The sequence below is a fragment of the Heterocephalus glaber genome, unplaced genomic scaffold, assembly GCF_053883595.1.
Source record: "Heterocephalus glaber isolate CG9 unplaced genomic scaffold, H.glaber_assembly_v1.0 deba00000594, whole genome shotgun sequence".
Taxonomy (NCBI): Eukaryota; Metazoa; Chordata; class Mammalia; order Rodentia; family Bathyergidae; genus Heterocephalus; species Heterocephalus glaber.
The window spans coordinates 15,090,666-15,116,541 of NW_028258151.1; the positions used below are offsets into that span (position 1 = coordinate 15,090,666).

The 25,876-nt window shown below is 45.3% G+C and overlaps 1 protein-coding gene across 3 annotated transcripts; it reads left to right on the forward strand.

Moving 5' to 3' along the window:
• Positions 1-8,361: 8,361 nt before the first annotated feature.
• Positions 8,362-24,436, forward strand: Dpf2 (double PHD fingers 2). Of its 3 annotated transcripts, none has more exons than XM_004852407.4 (12): positions 8,362-8,692; positions 14,463-14,623; positions 14,971-15,078; positions 15,376-15,539; positions 16,610-16,702; positions 16,847-16,925; positions 17,432-17,473; positions 18,394-18,531; positions 18,667-18,795; positions 18,933-19,045; positions 20,697-20,778; positions 23,182-24,436. In XM_004852407.4, exons 1-12 carry the CDS (start codon positions 8,661-8,663, stop codon positions 23,256-23,258), a joined length of 1,218 nt encoding a protein of 405 aa, XP_004852464.1. In that variant the 5' UTR covers positions 8,362-8,660; the 3' UTR covers positions 23,259-24,436. The 3 variants fall into 3 exon arrangements, with proteins under 3 accessions (XP_004852464.1, XP_004852465.1, XP_087061421.1); XM_087205295.1 differs by lacking the exon at positions 8,362-8,692 and adding an exon at positions 11,119-11,229; XM_004852408.4 differs by lacking the exon at positions 17,432-17,473.
• The last annotated feature ends 1,440 nt before the right edge of the window (positions 24,437-25,876 follow it).

Sequence of the window (25,876 nt, forward strand, 5' to 3'; positions counted from 1 at the left end):
GGACCTGAGCTGATGCCTCGCTATTCCACGCTTTCTTCACCCAAGTCACTACCTCTTCAGGCGAGCCTTCACAAAGTTTCCTTTAAATCAAGTGTTAATTGAAGATTAATTGTGTTAACTGAAGACAGGAATGGCAACAAAAATGACAGTTAAGAATGATGATGGGCTGGGGATTTAGCTCAGTGGCACCGAACCTGCCTTGCAAGTGCAAGATCCTGAGTTCAATGCTCAGTATCACCAAAAAAAAAAAAACCAAGAGAGAGAGAATGATCACAAAAGTGATGAAAGGTGGCAGACATCAAAATTCCGAAAACATCTGACATGAGTGTATTAAGTACTCCATTATAACACATGACGTATTGATTTATAAAGATTCATATTAGATACAACCAAATCTATTCATCATCAAGTGTGCACAATATTTGTGTGTTGTGCCTGTACTCTGACTGGTTGTTCAGCACTGAGTCTGGAGTTCATCTGTTTTTTTTATTTTTATTTTTTGGTACCAGGGATCAAACTCAGGACCTTGCGCTTTCGAGGCAGGCGGCAGGACCACTGAGCTAAATCCGCAGCCCTGGAGTTCATCTGTTTGCACAGGCATTTACCTCTGGTCCAAAGGTGCCTGCTTGGGTATTTATAAATACCTAATTATAATTTTATAGTATCATTTATTTTAACTATTATGTTAATAATATATTTATATTTAATTATATGTTAATATTTTTAAATTCAAAACATTGCTGTGTGTTGGAATAGACATACTAAATCCATTTATCTGGCTCATGATTTTAATTGGGGCTTACTTTGGGGTAGGGTTTATATTTCAAGCATCCTGAAAAATCAGGCTAGGGCTTATTTTCCAGTTAGGTCCTATTTTCATGGAAATATAGTATATAGTGAGACCCTGTCTCAAAAAACAAATACAAAAAAACAAGTTTGAGGCCATTCTGGGCAACTTAAAATAAAAATAAATAAATAAAAAGAGCTCAGTAGTAAAGCAGTACCACAGGGGGAAAAATTCAATTTTTCCAAAGGGAGACAACTCAAAGTATTGTTAATTATCACATCCACTCCCAAGTCCAGGAGTTCTGAGTGGTGTCCATTCCTCTTGCCATTTCTTTCTCAGCCCATTTCCATATTCTGAACCATGGTTTCAAACTAATAACCTAAATACATCACATATACAAAATGGAGGAAAAGAGAAATGAAAAATTAAAATCTATTTTTAAAAAACCCACACTTGACACAGGGAAATAAATACATGTAGAAGCCATGGCTTTTTCTACAACAAAGCTGCAGTATGAGTAGCTTCCCTCCTTCACCACCCAGTTCATGTTCTCTTGCCTTTAGCCTGTATCTTGGCTGTTCTAGGTTCTTTTTTTTAACTTGAGACAGGGTCTTGGTATGTAACCCAGGCTGGCCTGGAACTCACAATCGTCCTGCCTCAGGCTCCTTAATACTGGGAGTACAAGCATATGCCATCACCCCTGGCTTGTTCCGTATACCCTTTTTTTTTTTGGTACCGGGGATTGAACTCCGGTCCTTGGGCTTGCAAGGCAGGCGGTGGAACCACTGAGCTAAATCCCCAGCCCCTGTTCTGTATTCTTTAGACCTGATCAGGGTCTTTACCCATGTACCAGACCTTCATTTTTTAAAACTTTGAGCTGTTAGTCATCCTTTATAGTTTACTTTCCCCCAAAACTTTCTATTTAGAAGTATTTCAAGCTTAAAGATACATTGAAATAATAGCATAGTAACTATCCATATACATTCATTTTGATTTGCCAATTATTATTCTGCTTCTTTACATATAAATTTTTTCCTAACCTTTTTGACCTTTTGAGAGTTAAGTTCCAGAAGTCATGACATTTCACATCACATACTTTAACATTTATCTTATTTTATTAAATTTTTTAAAACTGACACATAAAATTGTATTTATGCAGTACCATGTAATGTTTCAATACACATATTCATTGTACAATGATCAAATCAAGGTAGGTAAGCATATCTAGCTTCTCAAACATTTATCATTCTTTGAGGTGAGTGAAAACATTAAAAATCCTTTCCTTTAGCTTTGCCTTTCTTTCTTTCTTCCCCCTCTCCCTTTCTTTCTTTGTACTGAGCATTGGACCCAGGGCCTTTCATATGGTAGGCAAGTGCTCTATCACTGAGCTACATCTCCCACCCTCTTTTTAAATTTTTTTTTGTACTGGGAATCAAACTCAGGACCTTGCACTTGCCAGGCAGGTGTGGTACCACCGAGCTAAATCCCCAGCCCTAAATTTTTAAATTTTTGAGACAGGGTCTTGATAAGTTGTCCAAGCTAGGCTTGAAGTTGCAATCCTCCTGCCTGGCATCATAGTCTCTAAGTTTTTATTTTCTGTTGTTTTATTCCCTGTACTATATTGAAGGCAATTTCTATCTTCTAGTACACTTGTTTTATCTTCAGCTGTCTCTAATCTGCTTTTAACCCCTTCATTCACTGTGTTCATTTTGGTTACTAGATTTTTCAGTTCTAAAAGTTCTATCAAAATTTGGTGTCGCCAGGGATTTAGCTCAGTTGTTCCACAGCCTGCCTCACAAGCACAAAGACCTGAGTTTGATCCCCAGTACCAAAAAAAAAAATTTGGTGTCACACTTTTTTATAGTTATGTGTTCTCTACAGATTTTTTTGTGTTTACTTTATCTAAAATTAAGGTCAGTGTTATTTTATGGTTAGTACCAGATAATTCTAATCTCTTAAGTCTTTGGGGGTCCATTTATGTTTTCTAGTAATTCTACTGATCCTTTGCAAGGTTTGTTTCTTTGTTTACCTGATTACTGCTGATTATGGGCTGGACCTTGTATTTGACAAATAGTTTTAGAAATATTTAAGGCTCAAGATAGCATATTACCTGGAAGCAAATATGCTTGTCTTTGCCAGATGATCAGGTGCATTATAAAATGCGTCCATGTTAATCTATGTTCAAGGGTGACCTTTCCTGGACCACCCAGATAATAAATGGAATGAGTCCTATCTTAAAGTATGTATATGTCAATGTATGTGTCATATATCTGACTTCTCACCTTGGATAAGCTCTGGATTTTAATTTTTGCCCCTACCCCTAAAGATTCCCAAACAATAGTTCAATTTCACAGTTGTATCTTCCAGGTCAGCAAATATCTCCAGGACAAAAACTGCTTTAAATTCTGGGTGTAGGGCCAGGGATTTGGCTCAGTAGCTCTGCCGCCTGCCTTGCAATCACAAGGTCAATCCCTGGTACCAAAAAAAAAAAAAAAAAAAAAAAAATTCTGGGTTCATTCTCTAGGTTTTAGCCTCCTATATGTTGGCCCAGTGATTCTTTACTGTATTGTTAGCTTTCCAATGCTTTTAATTTTTTTTTCACTCTGTTTTAATTTCTCTTCAGTCAGAGGGCTAGAATCAAATACCTAACCAGGTGCCTGGCTTCCCTTAACTATCTGAATATAAGATTAAGAAGAAACACCTCAGGGGATTTACTGGGTTTCATTTATATTTCCCCCTGCCCTCACAGAGGACAGCAAACCTGTTTTCACTTGACAGCTGGAATCACTCACCCCAGCCAACAGTGGGACCCTCTTTTTTCACTTTCTTGCCCAGTAGCACTGGAAACACCAAATGGCCTACAGACAATCTCAGTTCAAGATTTAGAAATTGTTCTTGGTGCCCCCTGATGGAAGCTTTTTTTTCTTGGGTCCTAATGGCTCTAAATCAGCCAGAACCCAGAATTGCAGGAACAGGAAATGTTTTGCAAAAGTCGTTAGCTGATATTGCAAGAGGTGGTAGTTCCACTTTCACTCTTTGGTTCCTGTCTGTAAGAAACCCTATAGATATTGTTCAGCAATGTGGCACTTCTTAAAAGAGTCCTAAAATCATTTGGAACAAGAAGAGACCCAGAATAGCAAAAGCAATTCTAGGTAACAGAGACATGGCAGGGGGTATTACAACCCCCAACTTGAAACTATACTACAAAGCTGTGATAAAAACAGCATGGTACTGGCAAAGAACCAGACCTGAAGACCAGTGGAACAGATTAGAAGATGCAGAAACAACTCCAGACACACTCAGCCACCTCATCTTTGACAAAGGAGCCAAACACCCTCACTGGAGGAAAGGTAGTCTCTTTAATAAATGGTGCTGGAGAAACTGGGTTTCAACTTACCAAAGACTAAAACTAGACCTATATCTCTCACCATGCACTAATCTAAAATCGAAATGGATTAAATATCTGAATATAAAAACAGAAACGCTGAACCGGCTGAACAGAGGTTAGGTAGAACTCAAGACACTGGGGTAGGAAAAGACTTTATGAACAAAAACTCAGTTGCCTGTGAACTAGCACAAACAATCAACAAGTGGGATCTCTTTTTACTAAAAAGCTTCTGCATAGCAAGAGAAACCACCAGCAGTATGAAGAGACAACCCACAATGTGGGAAAAAATGTTCACCAGCGGTCCCTCAGACAAAGGCCTACTATCTTGAATATACAAAGAACTTAAAAAAATCAGACCTCCCAAATTTAAAGACCCAATCCAAAAATGGGCATCTGAAATGAACAGACATTTCTCACACAAAGAAGTAGACATGGCAAATAAACATATGAAAAAATGTTCGCCATCACGGGTCATTTGAGAGATGCAAATGAAACCAACGCTGAGATTCCACCTCACTCCAGAAAGAATGGCTGCTATCATGAAATCAACCAACAACAAATGCTGGTGGGGCTGTGGGGAAAGAGGAACCCTGCTCCACTGCTGGTGTAAGTGTAGACTGGTGCAACCACTGTGGAAATCAGTATGGAGATACCTCAAAGAACTAGGAATGGAAGTCCCATTTGACCCAGCTATTCTCCTGCTGGTTATCTTCCCCAAAGAATTAAAACAATCATACCACAGTAATATATGTGGACCCATGTTCATAGCAGCACAGTTTGTAATAGCTAAAACTTGGAAACAGCCCAAATGCCCATCAACTGGAAACTGGATCAAGAAAATGTGTTTTTTTAATAAAATGGAGTACTACTCAGCCATCAAAAATGAGACATTGAGACAATACTCTTAGGTGAAATAAACAGGACACACATGTGTAAATACCAAATAGTTTCTCTAGTGTGAGAAACTGAAAGTGTAAACAAGGACTAAAAGGTATAACAGATAATGTGAAATAGGAAGAAAAGGGGCAAAGGGGAGGGGGAAGTGGGAGGGGTAGGGGAAAGGAAAGAAGGGAGTGGAATTAATATGAGAAAATGAAAAAATGGAAACAAAGTCTTTATAAATAGGGAGGGACGGAGGGATTGAAGGGAGGGCAGGGGAAGAGGGAAAAAATAAGAACGAAGAGAGTATATAAAGGTGCATAACTCCAGTGATGAATGTCATTATATTGTACACCTAAAAATGTACCAATAAAAGGATATACAAAAAAAGTTAAAATAATATAAAGCTAAATAAACTCATGGAATAATGATGGATTTTAAGAGATGTATGTATGTATATATATATATATATATATATATATATATATATATATATAAAAAAGAGTCCTAAAATAACTGAATGCTGGGGTCATAAGCTGCCTTTCCATTTATATGGAGTTAGCCTACTTATTATTACTGGTATTTTAAGAGAAACATTTTACTGGAACACACAGAGAAGTGCACAAATCTTGTAGAGCTCAATTAAATTTTAAAAAGGGAATAAATCCATGTAACCCAAGCAGAAAATAAAGAACCTAGGCCAGGGATTTAGCTCAGTGGTTTCGCCACCTGCTGCGCAAGCACAAGGACCCGAGTTCGATCCCCAGTACCAAAAGAAAAAAAAAAGAACCTTACTTAAACTCAGTAACCATCCTCTGCCCTTCTCCCAATTGCAATTCCCATAAACTAGTGCACTGTTGGGAAACCTATGGCACACATGTTGTTTTTTTTAAACACAAAAGATGTTAATGTTTGAGTTGTTTTTCCTAAACTAAAACCTCAGTATTCAGGTATAATTGCAGGATTAGCATTCTGTGATAAATAAGTGGGTTTTGAGTTGCAGTTTGGGCACTCATCTCTAAAAGGTTCACCATCACTGGACTTGTGTGTCTATGTAACTACATAAAAGAAATCACACAACGTGTCCTTTTTTGAATTTAGCTTCTTTTGTTCAATATTGAGTTCTTAAGATTCACTCAAGTTGTATAGTAACAGTTTGTTCTCAGAGGGCTGTTTTTGCTTTTGCTGTGGATACTGCATATACTAAGCTATCCTAAGTGCTTTACCAATGAGTTACACCCCCAGCCCTCACTCTACTGTTTACTCCATTCTACTGCTGATGGGTCAGAGGGTTATTTCCAGCTTGTACTTATTACAAATAATATTGCCGTGAACATTCTTGCACGTGTTTTGTTTTGTCTATATATCCAGGAATGGGCTTGGTGAGATATTGGGTGTTATGTCCAGCTTTAGAACAAGTGTATCTCCTCTCCTTCAGTATTGGGGATTAAATCCAGGTTCTTTTGTATGCCAGGCAAGCTCTCTACCACTGAACTAAATCCCCAGCCTTTTATAAATTTTATTTGGGGGCTGGGGATTTAGCTCAGTGCTGCCGCCTGCCTCAAAACCACAAGGTCCCGAGTTTGATCCCTGGTACCAAAAAAAAAAAAAAAATTGGAAAAAAATAGAAAGAAGAAAAAAAATTATTTTGAGACAGGGTCATCCTAAATTGCTCAGATTGGCCTTGGACTTGTGATTTTCCTGCCTCAGCCTCCTGAGTAGCTGGGATTACACTATGCCCAACAACTTTTTATTCCTGGTTTAGAGTCACTTCTTTTTGGTAGCGGGATCAAACTCAGGATCTTGTGCTTGTGAGGCAGGCCCAGTGCCACTGAGCTAAATCCCTGGCCCTGGAGTCACTTCTGATACCCATGTCCTCACAGTTTTTTGGTTCCCAGGGGTAAAAAAAATGCACCACTGGCCAGAGATTTAGCTCAGTGGTTTCGCTGCCTGCTGTGCAAGCACAAGGACCCAAGTTCGATCCCCAGTACAAAAAAAAAGGAACCATTACTGTCTTTGGGTTTTTCCTTCCAAGTTGTTGAAACCCACTCTGCAAGTTCTGATACTGGTGCAGGGTCAACAGTGACAAATACCTCACAACTCTCATTTGCCAAAGACGATTTTAAGGCATGGTGATGGTAAGATGGGTCCTGATTATGAAATATTAATCTCGGAATTGTGAAATAAGGTATATTAGAGAAACATTAAGGACCAAACCCTGGGAACTTTTTTTTTTTTTGGTACCAGGGATTGAACTCAGGTCCTTGCGCTTGCCCAGCAGGCAGGAAAACCACTGAGCTAAATCCCCAGGCCCTAAATCCTGGGAACATTGACAGAGGATGACAGGGGAGAGGCTGAAGGAAGTGCCAGTGTACTAGGCAAGAGGGAAGGTCAGTGGTGTCACAGGAGTGGACTGGATCATGAGGATGGTGAACAGATCTCTAAATCTATTGAAATAGAGACTACAGTGAGTTTAGTAGCAGTTGTTTCAAATGGAATGGCAGGAACATAATCCTCAGTAATTTGGAAGGATCTGAAAACAAGGCAACAGAAAGGGAATATAAATAAAATCTGCTTTGAAAGGGTGAAAAGAAGTGGGGTTAAAATCAAAGTCAGGCTTTGGGTAAGCAAAACCTATTTAATTTTTTAAAAGGAAATATTAGGCCATGTTTGCATACGAATTTGCAAATTTGCAATTTGATTCGATGGAGAAGTGAATGGTACAGAAAAGAAAGAAATAGTTCCATCAGGGCAATTCTTTGGGACCTGAGTGGAGAAAATAAATTTAGATGGAGTAGAAAAGGAGGGAGAAGAGGCAGCTACTAGTGAAGTTGGGGGTCTGGGTTTAGTGGCAGAAAAGTAAGATAACTTGTCAGATTGAGATTGTCAGGCCAAAGAACTGCCTTATTCTGGGCATTAACTTTCCTCTAATGTGAGCACGTGTTACCTGGCCGTGGGGTCCATGCCTGTAACCCTAGCACTCTGAGAGGCTGAGGCAGGAGGATCGAAAATTCAAGCCCAGCCTGGCCAAATTAGCCACTTAGTGAGACCCTGGCTCAAAATAAAAAAGGACTGGGGATGTAGCTAAGTGCGAAGGCCATAGGTTCAATCCCCAGTATTGCAAAACAACAAATTCGGGAGCACAAGTGGACTAGTTACCACTCTTACCTTTTAGCTATACACCCACCGTTCATCTGTGAGGGCAAAGGACTAGCCACGTAACTAAAGGTCAGCTAGGCAGGAAACTTCCGCTTCCCAAACCCATCTCCGGGCTACCCACCTGTCACCAACCTTCCGCCTCCTCACTGCTTCACCGGGTGAGACCGTTGTGGCCTCACGCTCCTCTATGTGGAAGAGGCATGGCTCGAGGCGCAGGAGTGGAAAGTGAGCTCGGATCCCCAGGGTTGCCCCTTTTCCTTCCCCGCCTGGATGCGCCCAGATAGATAGGGGCGGGGCTCGTTCTTCCTTGCTCGCTCTCTTAGGCAGTGCGCGCCACACCCCGGGTTGCGCCTGCGCAGACCGACGAGGAACCCGGTGGCCCCGTGCAGTTCCGGCGCCTGCGCTCTGCGGGTTTCGGGGCTTCCCGGCCTGCGAGGAGCAGGCAAGATGGCGGCTGTGGTGGAGAATGTAGTGAAGCTGTGAGTGGTCGTTTCTTTCTCTCTTAGGCTGGGAGGTCTTGTGAAGGAGCCGGGAGTACGGGAGAGACAAAGCGGAGAGAGGGACGTGCCGAGAAAGCCATGTAGCTACTCCTAGTTAAGAGGGCAACAGGAGGCTCGGGAGAAGACGTTGTGCTTCTTTGGAAACTTGTAGAGGCCCTGAGGGGGGCACACGGAAGCCCCTGACTGGCAGCCTCCCTGCGGACCCGAGCGGCCAGTGCGCTTAGGGTTTCCGCGTCCCGAGCGTGGTTTCTGGCTGCATGCAAGAGACTCCTCGTCTTGGCTCCGCTCCCGAGACGCCTCAGTCCGGGGAAGCCGGGCCGAAGCCCCAGGAGGTTCCCTCCTCACCTACCGCCGATCACCGAGCCACTGGCTCTGCGCCCCCTCCGGGGTGCAGGACTGCGAAGCTATTTTTGTTCTGAACAGCCCGAGATAGTCTGGTAGCAGGTACCCAAGAATAGAAATATTTTTAGGGAGAATTGGTCGAGCAGGACAAACAGGAAAGAACTTCCGGGCATGGGTCTTTGGGTCATCAAAACCCAAGAACTGGACCGAAGTCCAGGACGACTTAATAGCCCACAGGAACCTCTGGGTGGGCGTTCTCTGTATTGTAGATGTAATTGTGCTCGTCAGATTCCGAGGAAAGTTAATAGATGTTGGGAAGATGGAGACTGGCCCGTTAGCTGCTTCCTGTAAGTTAAAGATGTTTGGGGACTTTGAGGTATTCCAGGCTCCTTCCTCCCGGAAGAACCCCAGTGAGTTTTCAGATGGGTTGATTAATGCCCCGTGGGCATGTAGAGCGAGCTTTTGATGCTACCGTTGGATTTGGTGCGAGGGTAGGAAAATTTGAGAAATGTCTAGAGCTGTCTAGTCAGGGCTTTTGGATTTTGATTGGATGAAAAGGTAAAGGTTTGGGAGCTTTTCTAAGGGACTTACAGGTTCTTTGTCGTGGGCCGAGCCCCATTCTTCCCAAGAGCCCTTTTTTAAAAAGGTTAAACCCTCCCCCGCCCCAGCCGCCGCCCTGGAGCCGTTTTCTTCTAGACCACTTTCCCACTTCCATTAAGCTAAGTGCATTCTCTTGTGGCTTGTGTGGTTTTTTTTTTTTTTTAAACTTGCTTTTTGCTCTAATCTGCTGCCTCTTTCAGCCACCCCTCCTCCCAACACTATTAGCTTTCTGATCTGCCCACTCTAGTTTCCCCAGCTCTCTCTTCAGGCTGACATTTTCTTCAATTTAGAAATGATGCTGTTGATCTATCATTTTTATAGTTATCCTTCCTGAGTCAGATGTTCTTTCTTTGTTTCCCTGCCTTTCTCTTTGTTGACTTCTCCCATCCCATTGTAAGGAGAGATTTTACACAGGTTTCTTGATGGCTGAAAAAGAATTAAAGCTTCTACCCTGGAAATCTTACTATACTAGGGGAATATTAGACTTGCCTAAATTTTAAAAGTTATATGTAATGAGGGTCTATGTGTTGAAAGATTTTCTTCAGGAAAATGGGTTGCCAACCCTTTTGTGTAGTGTTGTCCATTTGAGTAGAGCATGACTTCTCATTTCTCTGTAGAGCATGACTTCTCATTTCTCTTTAAAAAACAAAAACAACTATAGAGATTGCAAAGATCACCAGACACTGTTTCCTGAATACTACTGGTGAGAAACCAGCTTTGCCCTCCTCAGTTATAACTGCAAAGCACTGTGAACCACAGTTAATACATTTCTCCACAAAACTTTCCTTTAAGAAGGGGCTTGTTGCTTTTCTTGGGCCGGGGATTTAGCTCAGTGGTTTCAATGCCTGCTGCGCAAGTGCAAGGACCCGAGTTCAATCCCTGGTACCAAAAAAAAAAGAAAGAAAGAAAGAGTTGCTTTTCTGGTGCTTTTCTTGATTAGAAGATGTCCTAATCCTTTGACAGCTGAGATTATGCATTGGGGTCCAGACTACAAGCTCATCTTTTCTGGCTTTCATCTGGTCTGGGGAGAAGAATTTTCCTATTTGTAAATTCTGTGTTCCTCCCAAGTGTGATATCAGAATTGAAAGTCTTTGAGGGAGGTCTTACTAACAGTAAGATACTAGTATAAATAACTAGGTGCTGATGAGTTTAGAAACTTTCTGAGTTAGATAACAAGACCTGGAGAGTAATGTTAACTTGAAATTTCTTGCTATAGCAGCCTTAAGTTCCTAAGAGTTCCCACTCTCATTCTCTCTTGCTATGTCTTCAGATCCTGACCCCAACACACTTAAATGTTTCATTCCCAGTCCTCTCACCCACAGGCTGCTTGCCCCACCTTCTGTCATCCCACCTAAAGTACAAGAGCTGAGACAGAACATCTCTTATCCAATCCCCAAAAGGGTTTCCAGCCTCCTTGCTCTGACTTTGCAGCCTTCAGCCTGTTCCTTCCGTTTGACTTCCAGTGTCAGTATCAGTTCCCATCAGCAGAAACAAAGGAGCTGCTGCACTCAGCCTTGATTATCCAATTTCCTTTGCATGGTGAGGACGTGGCTGCCTTCTGAAGGCTAGCACATGTGAGTCTGCTCCCTTCTCCACTCTGCTCTCCAACATAAGATTCGTGCCTACCTCAAATTACAGTCATTACAGCTCATTGACTCTACCCAGGCTGTACTTGTGGTGTTGCTGACTCTGTGTGGTGTGTGTCTTTTTCATTTGCTGGGAGGATGCTAAGCTGTGCAGTAGCTCATTGACAGCCTCCTCAGATTCGAGAGCAGGGTTTGCTGATGCAGCTCAAATCATGGACGTGAGCCACAAAAACTTAACTCTAGGGCTGGGGATTTAGCTCAGTGGTTCCAGCACCTGCCTTGCAAGCACAAGGTCCTGAGTTTGATCCCCGGTACCCCCCCGAAAAAAACCAAAAACAAAAAAAACTTAACTCTGTCCAGCTCTCATGCCAGGCTTTCTCTCTTAGAATCCTGATACATCACAGTTCACTTAATCCAATCTCTCCAATCTGTAGAAGAGAAACCGAGGTCCACATAGGTTAACTAAATGTTCACATTGCTTTTTTTTTTTTTTTAAATTTTATTGGTACATTTTAGGTATACAATTTGTTTACATTTATCATTGGGTGTTTGTACCTATACATGACATATCTTGGTTCTTATTATTTTCCCCATTACCTGTGCACCCTTCACCCCCTCCGCCCTTACCTATTTACATAGATTTCATTTCCTTTTTTTCTTTCTTTTCTCATAGTTTTTCCTTTCCCTCTTTTCTTTTTTTCTTTTTTTTTTTCCTTTCCCCTTTTCCTTTCCCCTTCACCTCTCTTCACTCCTTCGTCTTTGGACCTTTTTTCCTATTTCAAATTATCAATTATTCATTTTAATCATTTTAACCCTTGTTTACACTATCAGTTTCTCACACTAGTGAAACTATTCGGTATTTACACATGTGTGTCCTATTTCACTTAAGAGTATGGCCTTGATATGCATCCATTTAGCTATAAATGACTCTAGTTTTTCATTCTTTATGGCTGGGTAGTACTCCATTTTATTAAAAAACCACATTTTCTTTATCCAGTTTCCAGTTGATAGGCATTTGGGCTGCTTCCAAGCTTTAGCTATTACAAACTGTGGTGCTATGAACATGGGTGGACATATATCACTGTGGTATGATTCTTTTAATTCTTTTGGGAAGATACCCAGCAGGGGAATAGCTGGGTCAAACGGGACCTCTAGTCCTAGTTCTTTGAGGTATCTCCATACTGACTTCCACAGTGGTTGCACCAGTCTGCACTCCCACCAACAATGGAGAAGGGTTCCTTTCTCCCCACAACCCCACCAGCAATTGTTATTTGTTGATTTCTTGCTAGCAGCCATTCTTTCTGGGGTGAGGTGGAATCTCAGGGTGGTTTTCATCTGCATCTCTCGAATGATGAGTGATGTTGAACTAAATGTTCACACTTCTGTGGTGACTTGCAGCCATTCTGATGTGTCCCCAAACAGTTTCACAGGTAATGGGGATACTGTGGGAAAAAAATTACCTGTGCCCTTGTTCATTTTAAGATTGATTGAGCCAGGCATGGTGGCGCGCATCTGTAATCCTAGCACTCAGGAGGCTGAGGCAGGAGGATCACGAGTTTGAGTCCAGCCTGGGCAACAGAGTGAGTTCAGGGCCAGCCTGTACTACAAAGACAGACCTTGTCTCAAAAAACAAAACAAGGGGCCGGGGATTTAGCTCAGTGGTTCCAGTGCCTGCCTCGCAAGTGCAAGGTCCTGAGTTCAATCCCCCGTACCAAAAAAATGAAACAAAACAAAACAAAATCCCTAGCAGTGATGGAGGGGCGGGGAGATTAATTAAATATAAATATGAATTGTTACATTTAGCTTTGCCTCCATTATCAAAGTATTAAACCCTGAAGGATAAGAATGAGATTGGGTCATTGGACATACTTCTTAGAACCACATAATTCCTGCCACTGTGCATTTTCCTAGCTTTTTAAAGCACATAAGGATTTATCCTTGTTTCAGCTTTCAAATTGAGTCTGAGTTCAAGAAGATTCTTTTCTATATAAGTTGGTTGTGTGAGAATGGGGAAGGTCATGAGGTGGGGCTTTGAGCATACAGGTTTTTTGTCAGTAATGGTGCTCACTAAAAGCTTTCCCTGGAGGCCTGCAGGGTTTTTTGATTTTGTTTTTGGTGGTTTTTTTGGTTTGTTTTTGTTTTTGGTGGTTTTTGAGACAAGGTCTTGCTATGTGATTTAGGATGTCCTCGAAATCACTATGGTATGTGGCCCAGGCTGGCCTCAACCTGTGGCAATTCTCCTGCCTCAGCCTTCTGAGTGCTAGATGTGCACCACTATCCCTGGTTGCCTGCAGATTCTTTTTTTTTTTGGTACTGGGAATCTAACTTGGGTCCTTGCGCTTGCACAGCAGGGGGCAAACCACTGAGCTAATTTCCCGACCCCTGCCTGCAGGTATTTCTTAATCTCTTGGTTACACAAATGTTAGCATCCTGCAATACTTCTTAGTAGTCTTTTGCTATTTTCTCCTAGTTGTCTTTGAAATTGTTGATGTCAGTACAGGAATAGGTTCTTTTTTTTTTTTTTTTTTTTACTGGCTAAATAGCAGTAAAATTTATTGGATGTATCTAATGTAGTTTGCTAAGAACATTTTGATAAGTTCCCTAGACCTTGGGGAACTCTCCCTGTTTGTAAGAAGGGGCTAACTGCTGCTCAGAGTTGTAAGGACTACTATCTTAACTAGCATGGGGCTGGATACATGAGAAGAGTGGAATGAACATTCATTTCTTCTTCTATTTTCTTATGATGGTAGTGCTCAGACCCAGGGCCTTGTGCATACTAGGCAAGTACTATACCACTGAGCTCCATGCCCCAGCTTGGGGGATAAAACATAAATCTGATGAGACACATTAGACACGTGATGAAATCATGTGTTCCTGTTGGTAATTTATTAGTGAAAAAAATTTTTTGTTGTGCTGTGGATTAAACCCATGACCTTCATACAGAGCTATATCCCCAGGCCTTTTTTTTCTCTTTTAATTTTGAGACAAGATCTTGTTAAGTTGCCCTGGCAGTACTTGAATTTGGGTCAATAATTTCTTTGTAAAATCCCTTTCCTTATGACAACTTAGTGAAGGAGCTTGCTATTACATAAGGCAACAGTGGCGGCAAATAGAACCATAGAAACAGGTTCCCAGTCCCCTGAGACCTCTAGAGCAGCAGTTGGCTGGGGAAAGAGGGATATCTTAACACCCCATGTCCTTGCTTTTTACCTTCCCTGCAGTCTCGGGGAGCAGTACTACAAAGATGCCATGGAGCAGTGCCACAATTACAATGCCCGCCTCTGCGCTGAGCGCAGTGTGCGCCTGCCTTTCTTGGACTCCCAGACTGGAGTGGCCCAGAGCAACTGTTACATCTGGATGGAAAAGCGACACCGGGGTCCAGGTGAGAGTGCAGACTGGGGGAAGAAGACTCAGGAACACAAGGGGGATGAGGTGGTTGAGAGGACTCCTTCATGCACCCCATCTGTAGATGAAGTAGGCAGGTTCATATCAGCCTTTGTTTTGTGTGTTGCTGAGGCCATTATTGGGCTTCTGGAGAACTGTATATTAGCCAAGGCCCCTCAGCTTGTGTCTGTTTTTCTTTTCCATGAACTATCCTGCCCAGCCTCCAGGCTGTCACTGTCAGTATCTCTCCCTTGCTGTAGATCTCAAAGGGGACAAACTCAGCTAGAAAGTGGCATTATTATCTACGGATGGGTAAGACTTGACTTCTTCTCTTTCCTTCCTCAGGATTGGCCTCTGGCCAGCTCTACTCCTACCCTGCCCGGCGCTGGCGGAAAAAGCGGCGCGCCCACCCACCTGAGGATCCCCGGCTTTCCTTCCCATCTATTAAACCAGGTAAGGAACACTCTCCCTGAACAGAGCCATGGCCTGCTAATTGACTGTTACTACCAGAAATATGCTAAATCCTGCAGATACTGAAATGAGTTAGGTATGATTCCTTCCTTCCAGGAACTAAGTCTAGTAGGAGAGACAGGTAAACAGCTAAGTTACAGTGCCAAGTGAACCAGTATGTCTTGGTGCCTGGGCAGCCAGAGAACAGAAGACAGTGGCTGACCTTGGTTGACTCTGGCACCATGTAGACTCAGAACTTCAGCCCTTCTGAAGCCTTGCTTCGTCTTGACCATGTTACAGATACAGACCAGACCCTGAAGAAGGAGGGACTCATCTCTCAGGATGGTAGCAGTTTAGAGGCTCTGTTGCGCACTGACCCCTTGGAAAAACGAGGTGCCCCAGACCCCCGGGTTGATGATGACAGCCTGGGCGAGTTTCCTGTGACCAACAGTCGAGCACGAAAGGTATAAGGTTATCCCTATGGCTTTGATGGAGACCAGCCTCCTTGTGGGAGGCTACCAGTTAGCAGAACTGAAGCAGATCAGTGGTAGGGCATTTGCAGAGCATTCGTGAGGTCCTGGATTCAATCTCCAGCACTACCAGTAATAATCGTGATGACAACTGAAGGAGAAACTGAGGCAGCACTGCAGCTTTGAATTTGTTCCTGTACTGACCAGCTTCTCTCCTCCTAGTCTTTTCCTTCTAAGTACTTCCTCTCACTCATCATCTTTTGCACAAGTATTTTGGTGCCTGTGGTTAATAGATGAAGCAGACTTGGTTCCCACCAACAGGGAGCTTAACACCAAATTTAAAATAAGAGCTAAAGATATAGCAAGCACTGTGCTAAGTGCACTTCCTCCTTCACCCTGAACAGCCTTAGGAGGTGGGTCCTGTGGTCCTCAGTTCCCAGACAGGGAAGCTGAAGTGCAAGGAGCTCGGCCTGGTGACAGTAGCATACACCTTCCCAGCCCTCTGGAAGGCTGCTGCAGGAAGATTTCAAATTTGAGTCCAGCCTGGGCAATTTAGCCACTTGATGAGACCCAACCTCAAAAAATAAAAGGCTAGGGATATAGCTCAGTGCAGAGGTCTTGCATTCAATTCCCTAGGGCTGCCAAAACAAACAAACAAAAAACCCAAAAAAAAACTGCTCACAAAGTCACACAAGTAAGCAACAAAGCTGTAATTTAACCTATCCTGTGAGTGTCAGAAAGGAACCATTGATACAGGGTTCTACCAGAGTGGCTGATCAAGAGGCAGGATGGGACATGGCTACTTGGGCTGTCAGGGAAGCTTTATGGAAGCACAGCACTTGGTTTGCCACTCAGTGATAATACAAAAGGCATTCTAAGGGAACAGCATGAAGGGACACAGGAAGGAAAGCATTGAAAGGAGCTGCAGTGGGGTTGCAGGATAAGGAATGAGGCTGGTGTGGGTGAGGCAGGGTCACAGTAGGTTCTGGGTAGCCTTGCCAGTGCGGTTTTGAGGGAGCTTTTGGATGCATGCTGTGTTCATTCTGACCCTCCTGTCCACTCAGAGGATCTTAGAACCAGATGACTTCTTAGATGACCTTGATGATGAGGATTATGAAGAAGACACTCCCAAGCGTCGAGGCAAGGGGAAGTCCAAGGTGAGAGACCAGTGTGCTGCCTGTAGTGGGTGACAGGGAGGCTTGTGTTTTATATCTTGTGATTGCTTTTCTCCTCAAATGAGATCAAGAGCTGCTCCAAGGACAGACACCTTAGTAAGGGCATCTTTTTGCTCTTGTTGGCAGGGTAAGGGTGTGGGCAGTGCCCGGAAGAAGCTGGATGCTTCCATCCTGGAGGACCGGGACAAGCCTTATGCCTGTGACAGTGAGTTCCTCACAAGTGGGTGGGTAGTCCTTGTCTTGGACCCAGCTTCTGCTCCAGATGAGAGGAGGGAGGGTGGTGTTCATGTCCTGAGTGGTAAAGCAAGCCTGGGCTCTTATCCTGCCTGTGGATTGTCTCCCCTGAAGACGCGTGGGAAGCCCAGGCCTCAGATCCACAGCAGGTGGGACTTGCATGCTCTGGGAGAGATATCTGCTGTGCCCTGGGGTGGGGGAGTGGGGGGCTCCCAGCAGGCAGGCTTGGCCTCTCCATGGGCAGCATCCAGGTCTGCTGGCCCATCAGACCGGTGCACAGGGGGCCGGCCCTAAGGTTTTCATTGTCTGTTCTCTTTCCCTCTGCTTTGGCTTGCCTTACTTGTGTGCTTCTGCCCTGGAGCGCCAGTGCTGCTGGGGTTCTCTCTTGCTTGTTTCGCTCTCCTGCTGCTGCTGCTGCTGCCCCTGCCTCAAGTGTATCAAGGCCTCCTTCTCATGACTTTTCTTTCTGTCTTTCAGATAGTTTCAAACAAAAGCATACCTCGAAAGCACCCCAGAGAGGTAGCTCTCTCAACTTTTCAGACTTTCGGTTTTCCTGTCCCTCTTTCCCTCCCTTGTTCTTCCTGCCTTTCTCATCTCCTGTGATGCTAGTTTTGAATCTCTGAAATGGCATGGGGTTAGAGCCATGGAACTCTGGTGTACTCTACTCCTTACCACTGCTTGTCTCCCCAAGACCCACAGACTAGGGTCACCAGCCTACAGTATGGGTGGTTCCAGAAACAGTAACAGATCCATCTGCTCCCCCTTTCCCAAACAGGCACTTGGTGGTCAGCTAATGTGCCCACCATCCTATCACCTCCTCCTCCTCCACCCCTTATTCCTTCCTGCTGGGCCCCTTGCCTTTCTTGGTGTCACTGTTCAAGATGACAAGATGCTCGTGGGGCTATGCTTTCTTACTGGTTGGGCTGGGAAGAGTACTGATGTGGTAGTGTGTTTGAATTCTTGGGGGGCAGTCTTCCCCGTCTGGCTCAGTTGTCCCCAGGAAACACAGCCCCAGTCCTTTGTCCCTTCCACAGGGATGGGCTGCATGGTACATAAGGGGTAGCATGAGCCTCCCACATTTACCAGGGAGCAAGTTTGAAATCTCTTTCATCCCCTTCCCCTTTCTGTCCCTTTTTCACCTGGAGCTCTGCAGATTGTAATTGTCCCCAGGGCAAGTGGTGTTGCAGTGCTGCCCTCCCCCCCGCCAAAGCCAACATGGAAAGAGTAGTGATGGCCATGGCAGGAGGAGAGCTCTGCAGAGTCCCAGGGCCTGATGCTCCTGGCTGAGGGGAGGGCTCATCGCTAAGGCTTGTCCCAGAACAGAGATGCTCAGGGTGGAATGGTTGCCCGTGCCTCAGGGGGTGCCCCCTAGCTTTCAGGGGTAGAATTGGACATCCTCACATCCTAACACCTTTCTCTGCAATCTTCCGCCCACTCAGTTTGTGGGAAACGTTACAAGAACCGACCCGGCCTCAGCTACCATTATGCCCACTCCCACCTAGCTGAGGAGGAGGGTGAAGACAAGGAGGACTCTCAGCCACCCACCCCTGTTTCCCAGAGGTCCGAGGAGCAGAAATGTAAGCTGAGGTGTTAGGGTAGGCAAGTGAGAGAGGAGGCAGCTTGATATGAAAGCCCCTCTCTGCAGGGATGTTGGGTGGCCCAGGCCCCTCCCCACCCCTCAGCGTCAGCAAAACACTCTTCTCGCTTTGTAGCCAAGAAAGGTCCGGATGGATTGGCTCTGCCTAACAACTACTGTGACTTCTGCCTGGGAGACTCAAAGATCAACAAGAAGACAGGACAACCTGAGGAGCTAGTGTCCTGTTCTGACTGTGGCCGCTCAGGTACCTCCACCCTCAGGGAGAGGGCTGCCACAGCACCCCATCCCGGGACTCTTGGCTTGCTGACTCCAGTGCTGTCAACCAAGCAGCTCTCTCCTCTCCCACTTCTGGCCATCAATGTTCACTCCCGTCCCCCACAGGGCATCCATCCTGCCTCCAGTTCACCCCTGTGATGATGGCGGCTGTGAAGACCTACCGCTGGCAGTGCATTGAGTGCAAATGTTGCAACCTCTGCGGTACCTCCGAGAATGACGTGCGTGGCCCACTGTTTCCTCTGGGGCTGCTGCTGCTCTCCCCACATTACCCGCCAGAGTGTGATTTCTCCTAAAAGGGAGCAAGATCCCTCACTCCCCTTTCCAGCATTCCTATCAGAACTTGGTCAGATTTATCGGCAAAGTATCTTAGCCACCTACTTTAGGTCAGACACAGTTCTAGGCTCTAAGGATGCTAAAGACAGAGGAGGTCCCTTTTCTCATGGAATGTGTTCTTATGGGAACAGTAGAAAGCAAGGACGTGAGATGATCTTGTGATGTGCCTTGAAGAAAACAGAGCCGGTGATGTGATTGAGATTATGCTCAGAGATGGCTTTTCTGAGGAGTCTAGGTTGTGGAAATTTGGATAATACACCAGGTTTGGAGGTAAGAGCATTCCTGAGAAAGGGGCAGCTGAGGCGGAGGCCTCTAGGGAGAAGCCAGGTGTATTGAGGCCATTGTGGCTGGCTGGAGCCTTCCTGTGTCCAGAAGAGCATAGGAGTGCATGGATCAGAGAGGTAGGCGTGACCAGATCTGTGAGGCCTTGGGTTCTTTCAGGAAGTGGGGAGTCCTGGGAATTGAACCTGGGACCTCTCATATGCCAAGCAGGTGCTCTACTAGTGAGCTACACCCAAGCCTTTGGTTCTTGGAATTAGAGGCCTTTAATCAAGGGAGTGATATGTTCTGTCTTACATTTTTTAAATTTATTTTTACTTTTTATCATTTTATTTTGTAGTGCTGGGGATCAAACACAGAGCCTTAAACCTGTTAGAGTTTTCGGTGATACAGCCCACAGTGGCATGCATACTGTTGGTTTTTTTGTTTTGTTTTGTTGATTTTTTGAGATAGGGTCTCATTATATAGTTCAGGCTAGCTTTGAACTCACTATGTAGCCCATACTGGCCTTGAACTCCAGGTGATCCTCCTGCCTCACCCTCCCGTGTGCTGGGATCACAGGCTTGCACCACCATGCCCAGCCCCCATGCTGTAGGTTTGCCACCAGTATTCTAGGCAAATGCTCTACCACTGACTTTTTTATTTTACTTTGAAGCAGGTCTCACCAAATTGCCCAGGCTGCCCTTGAATTTGCACATCTCCTGCCTCAGTCTCCCTAGTGGCAGGGATTACAGGCATGTGCCATCGTGCCCATATTATCTTATATTTTAAAGAAATAACTGGCTGTGTGGAGAAGGGATTATAGGGGAGGAGTAGAGGCCATGTGATCAGTCTGTGGGCTCTGGCTGGATTCATGTGAAAGGATGACCCACAAGGATGTCTTGGTCTAGGGTAGAGGTAGACAACAGTTGTTTCCTGCCCAGAGATTCTGTAAGCTATTCTTTTCTTTTGGTACGGGGATCGAACTCAGGACCTTGAGCTTAGGAGGCAGGTGGCAGCACTACTGAGCTAAATCCCCATCCCATCTGGAACCTATTCTTTTTTTTTTTGGTACCAGGGATTGAACTCTGGTCCTTGCTTGCGCAGCAGGTGGCGAAACCACTGAGCTAAATCCCCGGGGCTGGAATCTATTATTACTTGCCACCACTCCCTCTTAGTAGCAGCAGTCCCTAAAGCCCTCTTCCTGTCCTCCCACCTGGTGGCCTAGCTGCGGTACGTAAGTCATTGAACCCCCTTCCTCTTGCTTGCTTTCTCTAGGACCAGCTGCTCTTTTGTGATGACTGTGACCGTGGCTACCACATGTACTGTCTCACCCCATCTATGTCTGAGCCCCCTGAAGGTAAGTGGGCAAGATCTTTTACTCATAACAATTACTTCATTAGTAACTTAGAAAATCACCTGTACAGTAAGTACTGAGTTTTATGTTCTCTATATTATCAGCTGTTTATTCTCCCAAATGGAGTAAGGCACCTTGCCTTGAGTCAGTTCAGGATGCTTTCCTAGCATCTCAGCCTAAGGGGATTAACACTTTGCACATTATCATCAGTTACATTTACAAACAGAAAATCAGTAGCCACTGAGAAAAGATGTTGAGCAGAGAAAAGTCCCAAAAAGAGAGATTTGTCTTCCTTCACCCAGTTTCTTAGCTCTCCAGACTTGAGACATTTGAGTGTTCTTGACACTGGAGCCTGGGTCTGTATATCTCCAGTGGTTTAATAATGCTCCAGAACCACTGGTGACACCAAGAAGTTACTGTTTCTCCACAAGCCCCTTTTCAGCTGGATTTCTGTGCCTAATCCCTTCCTGTATAGAAATCCAAGACCAGCCAGCCAGGTTTGGTGGTGCACACCTATAATCCTAGCACTCCTGAGGCTGAGGCTGGAGGATCACTGTGAGTTTGAGGCCACCCTGGGCTGCATTATGAAACTTTGTCTTAAAAAACAAAAAAGAGATCCAGGACCTTGTTAAAAAGGACAAAAACGTGTTGTAGCTATTCTAGAGGATGTGGGCCAGCATTCCAGGTGAGAGAAGTGGTTTGCTGTGTGCTGGAAGCTAGCTTGTAATATAGATCACCCTCTAGAGAATGAGAGTACTAACAAAGTCTGAAAGTCTAGCAGCTGCAAGGGAGACTTAGCTACTACCATGCCCAGTTGATAAATTGGCTTTGGGAAGAAGTTGGGTAATCATCAAATAAACAGCTTACAGATGAAATCTAGACTAACTGCAGAAGGTCTTTTGGTTCTGTTGGATACCAAGAGATACCAAGTGGAGAGCTGCAGGCCTGAGTGTCACACCAGATGGTCCTAGGCTCTGTGTCAGGGTCTGCAAATGGGCTGGTGAGCTAAATCTAGCTGCAGCCAGTCTACATAGCTTGCAAACCAAGGATGGGTTTTACCTTGTTTTGTTTTGGTACCGGCGATCGAACTTGGGTTCCTGTGCTTGCGCAGCAGGCGGTGAAACCATTGAGCTAAATCCCTGACTTGGTTTTACATTTTTAAAGTGAGTTTTAAAAAGAAGAGCTAGGCTTAAAGACACATGCCTGTAATTGCAGCACTCTGGGAGGCTGAGGTAAGAGGATTGCAATTCAAGTCCAGCCTGGGCAACCTGAGCAAGCCCGTCTCAAAATAAATAAAAGGCTGGGCGGGGGATTTAGCTCAGTGGTGCTGCCATCTGCCTTGCAAGCCCAAGGTCTCAAGTTCAATCCCTAGTACCAAAAATAAGTAAATAAATAAAAGGCTGGAAATAATCAATCCCCAATCCCCCACCCCCCAAAAAAGAAATATGCAAGTGAAACTGTTAAGTCACAAAGCTTAAAATAGTTACCACTTTGACTGTTCATAGAAAAACTTGCCCACCCCAAGACTGACCTTGGGGTTAGAAAGGATCTTTCTCGTCCTTTTTTTAACTTTTTTTTTCGGGGGGAGTGGGTAGGAGGGATTGAACACTTGCTAGACAAGTGTTCTCCCACTGAGCCACATCGCCATTCTTTCTCTTACATTTTTTTTTTTCTCTCACATTTTAAAGTCACATGTCCTGGAAGAGCTGATAAAAGCTGTGGTGGTCTGGTTATTTTTCTTACAAGGGACAATTATTTCCTGTTTTTCTGTGAAGTTTAGACTGAGGTAGTAGTAGTTGTTTCATCAGAGTTCACTCCTTTTCCTCTGACTGGGTCCTAGGCCTTCCTTGGGCATGGTGTGATGGTGGCAGCCCATCTCCCCTTGCAGTGTATCTCACAGAGGGCACCGTCTATGTCAAATCAGAATTGGCTTCTCTGGGGTTTCCGGTCTACTTTTGGGGCCATGAAAACCAAGTGTGATTCTACTGTAATCACAAATCTAAAGCTGGAGTACTTCAAAAGTTTGTATCTAGGGCTGGGGATTTAGCTCAGTGGTTTCGTCACGTACTGTGCAAGCGCAAGGACCCGAGTTCGATCCCCAGTACCAAAAAAAAACCACAAAATGTTTGTATCTTCCCAAGGCCTCTGAAGCCCAGAGATTCTAATTTAACAGGGCCAAAGGGGCCTGGGCATCTGTGCTCTGCAGCCATCCCTCGGCTGATTGTTGCTTTCATCTCCATGGAGAATGGTCCTTCGCAGTGTTTGAAGATGAAAGAGCTCAGAACAACCATGAAGCTGCTGTGCAGAACTTCTGTCTTCCTGCTGGAGACGGGGTGTTGGGAGCGGATGGGCCCACAGATGGGGATTGTGTATAGTCCACCCTGACCTTATTGTGCTTCTCTGCAGGAAGTTGGAGCTGCCACCTGTGTCTGGACCTGTTGAAGGAGAAAGCTTCCATCTACCAGAACCAGAACTCCTCCTGATGTGCCACCCCTAGCTCCCCCACACATTTAAGGCTCTCTCCTTCACGTTGTTTTTTCATACCCGCTCCTCCCTTCCTCCTTCACAAGTCCAGAATCTCGGGGAGGTCGAGCCAATCTGGCTTTGGCAACAGAAGCAGAGGTGGCAGCTCTGACCACCTCTGGCCCTAGGCCCTCAGGGAGAAAGGAGCGGCTCACTGCCCCAAGGTGAACCTGTGGGCCCAGCTTCTCTCTGCTCTCTGTGAAATGCATTCACTCTGCTTGCCTTGGGCCCAGGCCCTGGTGATCACAGGGTTCAAACCTCGTCCTCTGAGAAAGAGCAGGAGAGCGGCTCACTCCTCTTGACCTGGCCTCCACTGTGGTCTCCAGGGTTCTCCTTCAACCACAGCTGAGCCAGGCTGGGCCTCTGCCAGGAGCAGCTGGGAGTGAGCAGGCCGAGGCTGTGCTCGCCAGCAGCTTTCCACGCCCTTCGTGCTGCTTCACCTTGCCTCCTCCCTCCAGGGTGGCCCTCTGTGCCCTCTGTCCTGCTAAACAAAGTCCTTAGAGCTAGGACTCTATCCTCCTGGCTCTGCCCTTCCCACCCCACGCAGGGGAGTAGCAGCTTCACCTATTCTGTGCTTGCCTGGCTCCCTCATGGGCAATCTTTAGCAACCCAAACACTCCTCCCCCCTCAGAACTTCCCATCTTCTGCCTCCCTCCTTGTTCTCTTTGTTCTGTGAGGAGAGGAGATGCTTCAGGGGGCCAGGCCAGCAGCTTGGGGGCCCCAGGGAGCCGTTGGATAATGTGCCTGTTTTTTAACTACAAAAAAAGCCTACCTCCAAAATCCCCTTTTTGTTCTTCCTTGACCTGGGCATTCAGCCTCCTGCCCTTAACTGAATTGGGAACCTCTGCCTCCTTGTGAATCCTGGCTCCTGTGTCACAAGGAAGCCACATAAATGTCCACTTCTTCCCTTGCACACACTCTAGCAGCTGGTAAGATCTTCACACTGATTCCTTGGCTTTCTGCTTAGCGCTACCAACATTAAGTAGAAAGGGGGCAGTCCATGCCAGGACACCTTGGAGTGGCCTTCCTCCTTGGCTGTGGGCAGGCCCTAACTCTGTTGCTTTGGAGTTGAGGTCTTTTTCCCCCCTTTAGTTCCTGTACTATAAACATTAGTAAAAATAAACACTTTTACAGAGCCCTCTGCTGGATGGTTTGTCTCCTGACTCCTGGTTAAGAACTTTGTTCCTTAGGGCAGTGGTTTTTTAACATTTTAAAATACACCCTTTCTCGTTCCAAAATCAAACTTTTTTGTCGTTGAACTCCAAGATATAAAGCAGATATAAAGTTAGTTATTTTGTTAGTTTTAATGTTATGTAAATTCAAGTTTATAACAATTTTTTGTTATAAAGAACAATGAAGCTGTTTTGAACAATACAATTTGGGTTAAAATCAACTTTAGCATCTTGTTTATTTCTGTGCTTTCTTTGGGGAAAATTCTGCTAGACTTGGAACAGTTGACCTTGTAATCTCATAGTTTAAATGGATCCAAAAGCTTAATATTTAAAAAAAGAATGATGCAGCAAGCCAATGATCATCATGGGACACAGGAATATGAAAGCTGCACAAGTAATGAGTGCAGAGGGCCCGAACACCTTCCTGAGGCCGAGCTGTCTGCTGCGCAGGCCCACAGTTTTGCCAGGTCACTTAAATGCCCAAAACGAGTGTCAGAGCCACAGTGAACGTTTGATGTTATATAGGGGCTCTTGTGTTTCACTTGAGTGCTTTTCGAAATAATTAAAAAAGATCTCAGTTGCCTGGCAAGCACAAGGTCCTAAGTTAGATCCCATGTACCAAAAAAATTTTTCAGTTAAATGTTTATTAGTCCTCTGAAGCATCCTGTTTCTGGGACATCCTGAAAGTCACTTGCCTAGGGGAGGCCGAGCCCTGGCTGTGTGTGGATTAATAAGCAGAGTCCCCTGGGCCAGGGAGGGGCCAGGCATGGCCCTTGCCTCGCTTTTCCGCCGAGGGAGCCGGGCCACGGTCTGGGTAGTCTGAGGGCCGGGAAAGAATTGGGAAATGACAAGACCGAGAGAGGCTTGGGAAGAGCTTGCAGGAGCTGGGACGGGCAGGGCAGGGCAGCGAGGCAGACGGTGAGACGGGAGAAGCAGAGACCCCCACCGTATGAGAGCAGGGAGACGTGCTGCAGGCCGGTGGCCAAGACGAGGAGGAAGGATACTAGCTTCTGGTTTAGGAGTTTGAATCTTGTCAGGACGTAACCAAACTTAGAAAAATTAGTCTCTACTCGCCCGAAATCAGAACTGGCCCCAGGTAGGTAGGCGTAAGTAGTCGGGCGGATAGGCGTGAGGCCAGCGCTGTCCATGGTGACTCGCTTTTGTGTCGCGCACGTCCATTTTCTCCTTTCATCATTTCCCCAACTCCGTGAGGACAATTGGCCCTGTGTGATAGACGAAGAAGCCGTAGCTGCCTAGGGTTACGGCCAGGAAGGCCTTCGGATGCCGAGTCGGTACCGCGGCCCGCATGTCGCCCCGAGAACTAGTCAGGGTGCGAGGCCGGATCGAGCAGCTGGCGGCACCGGGAGACTTCTGCCTGTTTCGGCTCCGGCCCCGCCCCTCTGCTC

Excerpts from the sequence above, each read along its gene's own strand:
- Dpf2 (XM_004852407.4), top strand. The coding sequence starts at position 8,661 with ATGGCGGCTGTGGTGGAGAATGTAGTGAAGCT. Across the intron at positions 16,703-16,846 it reads GAGGCAAGGGGAAGTCCAAG|GGTAAGGGTGTGGGCAGTGC; the intron begins GTGAGAGACCAG and ends TCTTGTTGGCAG. Across the intron at positions 16,926-17,431 it reads CAAGCCTTATGCCTGTGACA|ATAGTTTCAAACAAAAGCAT; the intron begins GTGAGTTCCTCA and ends TCTGTCTTTCAG.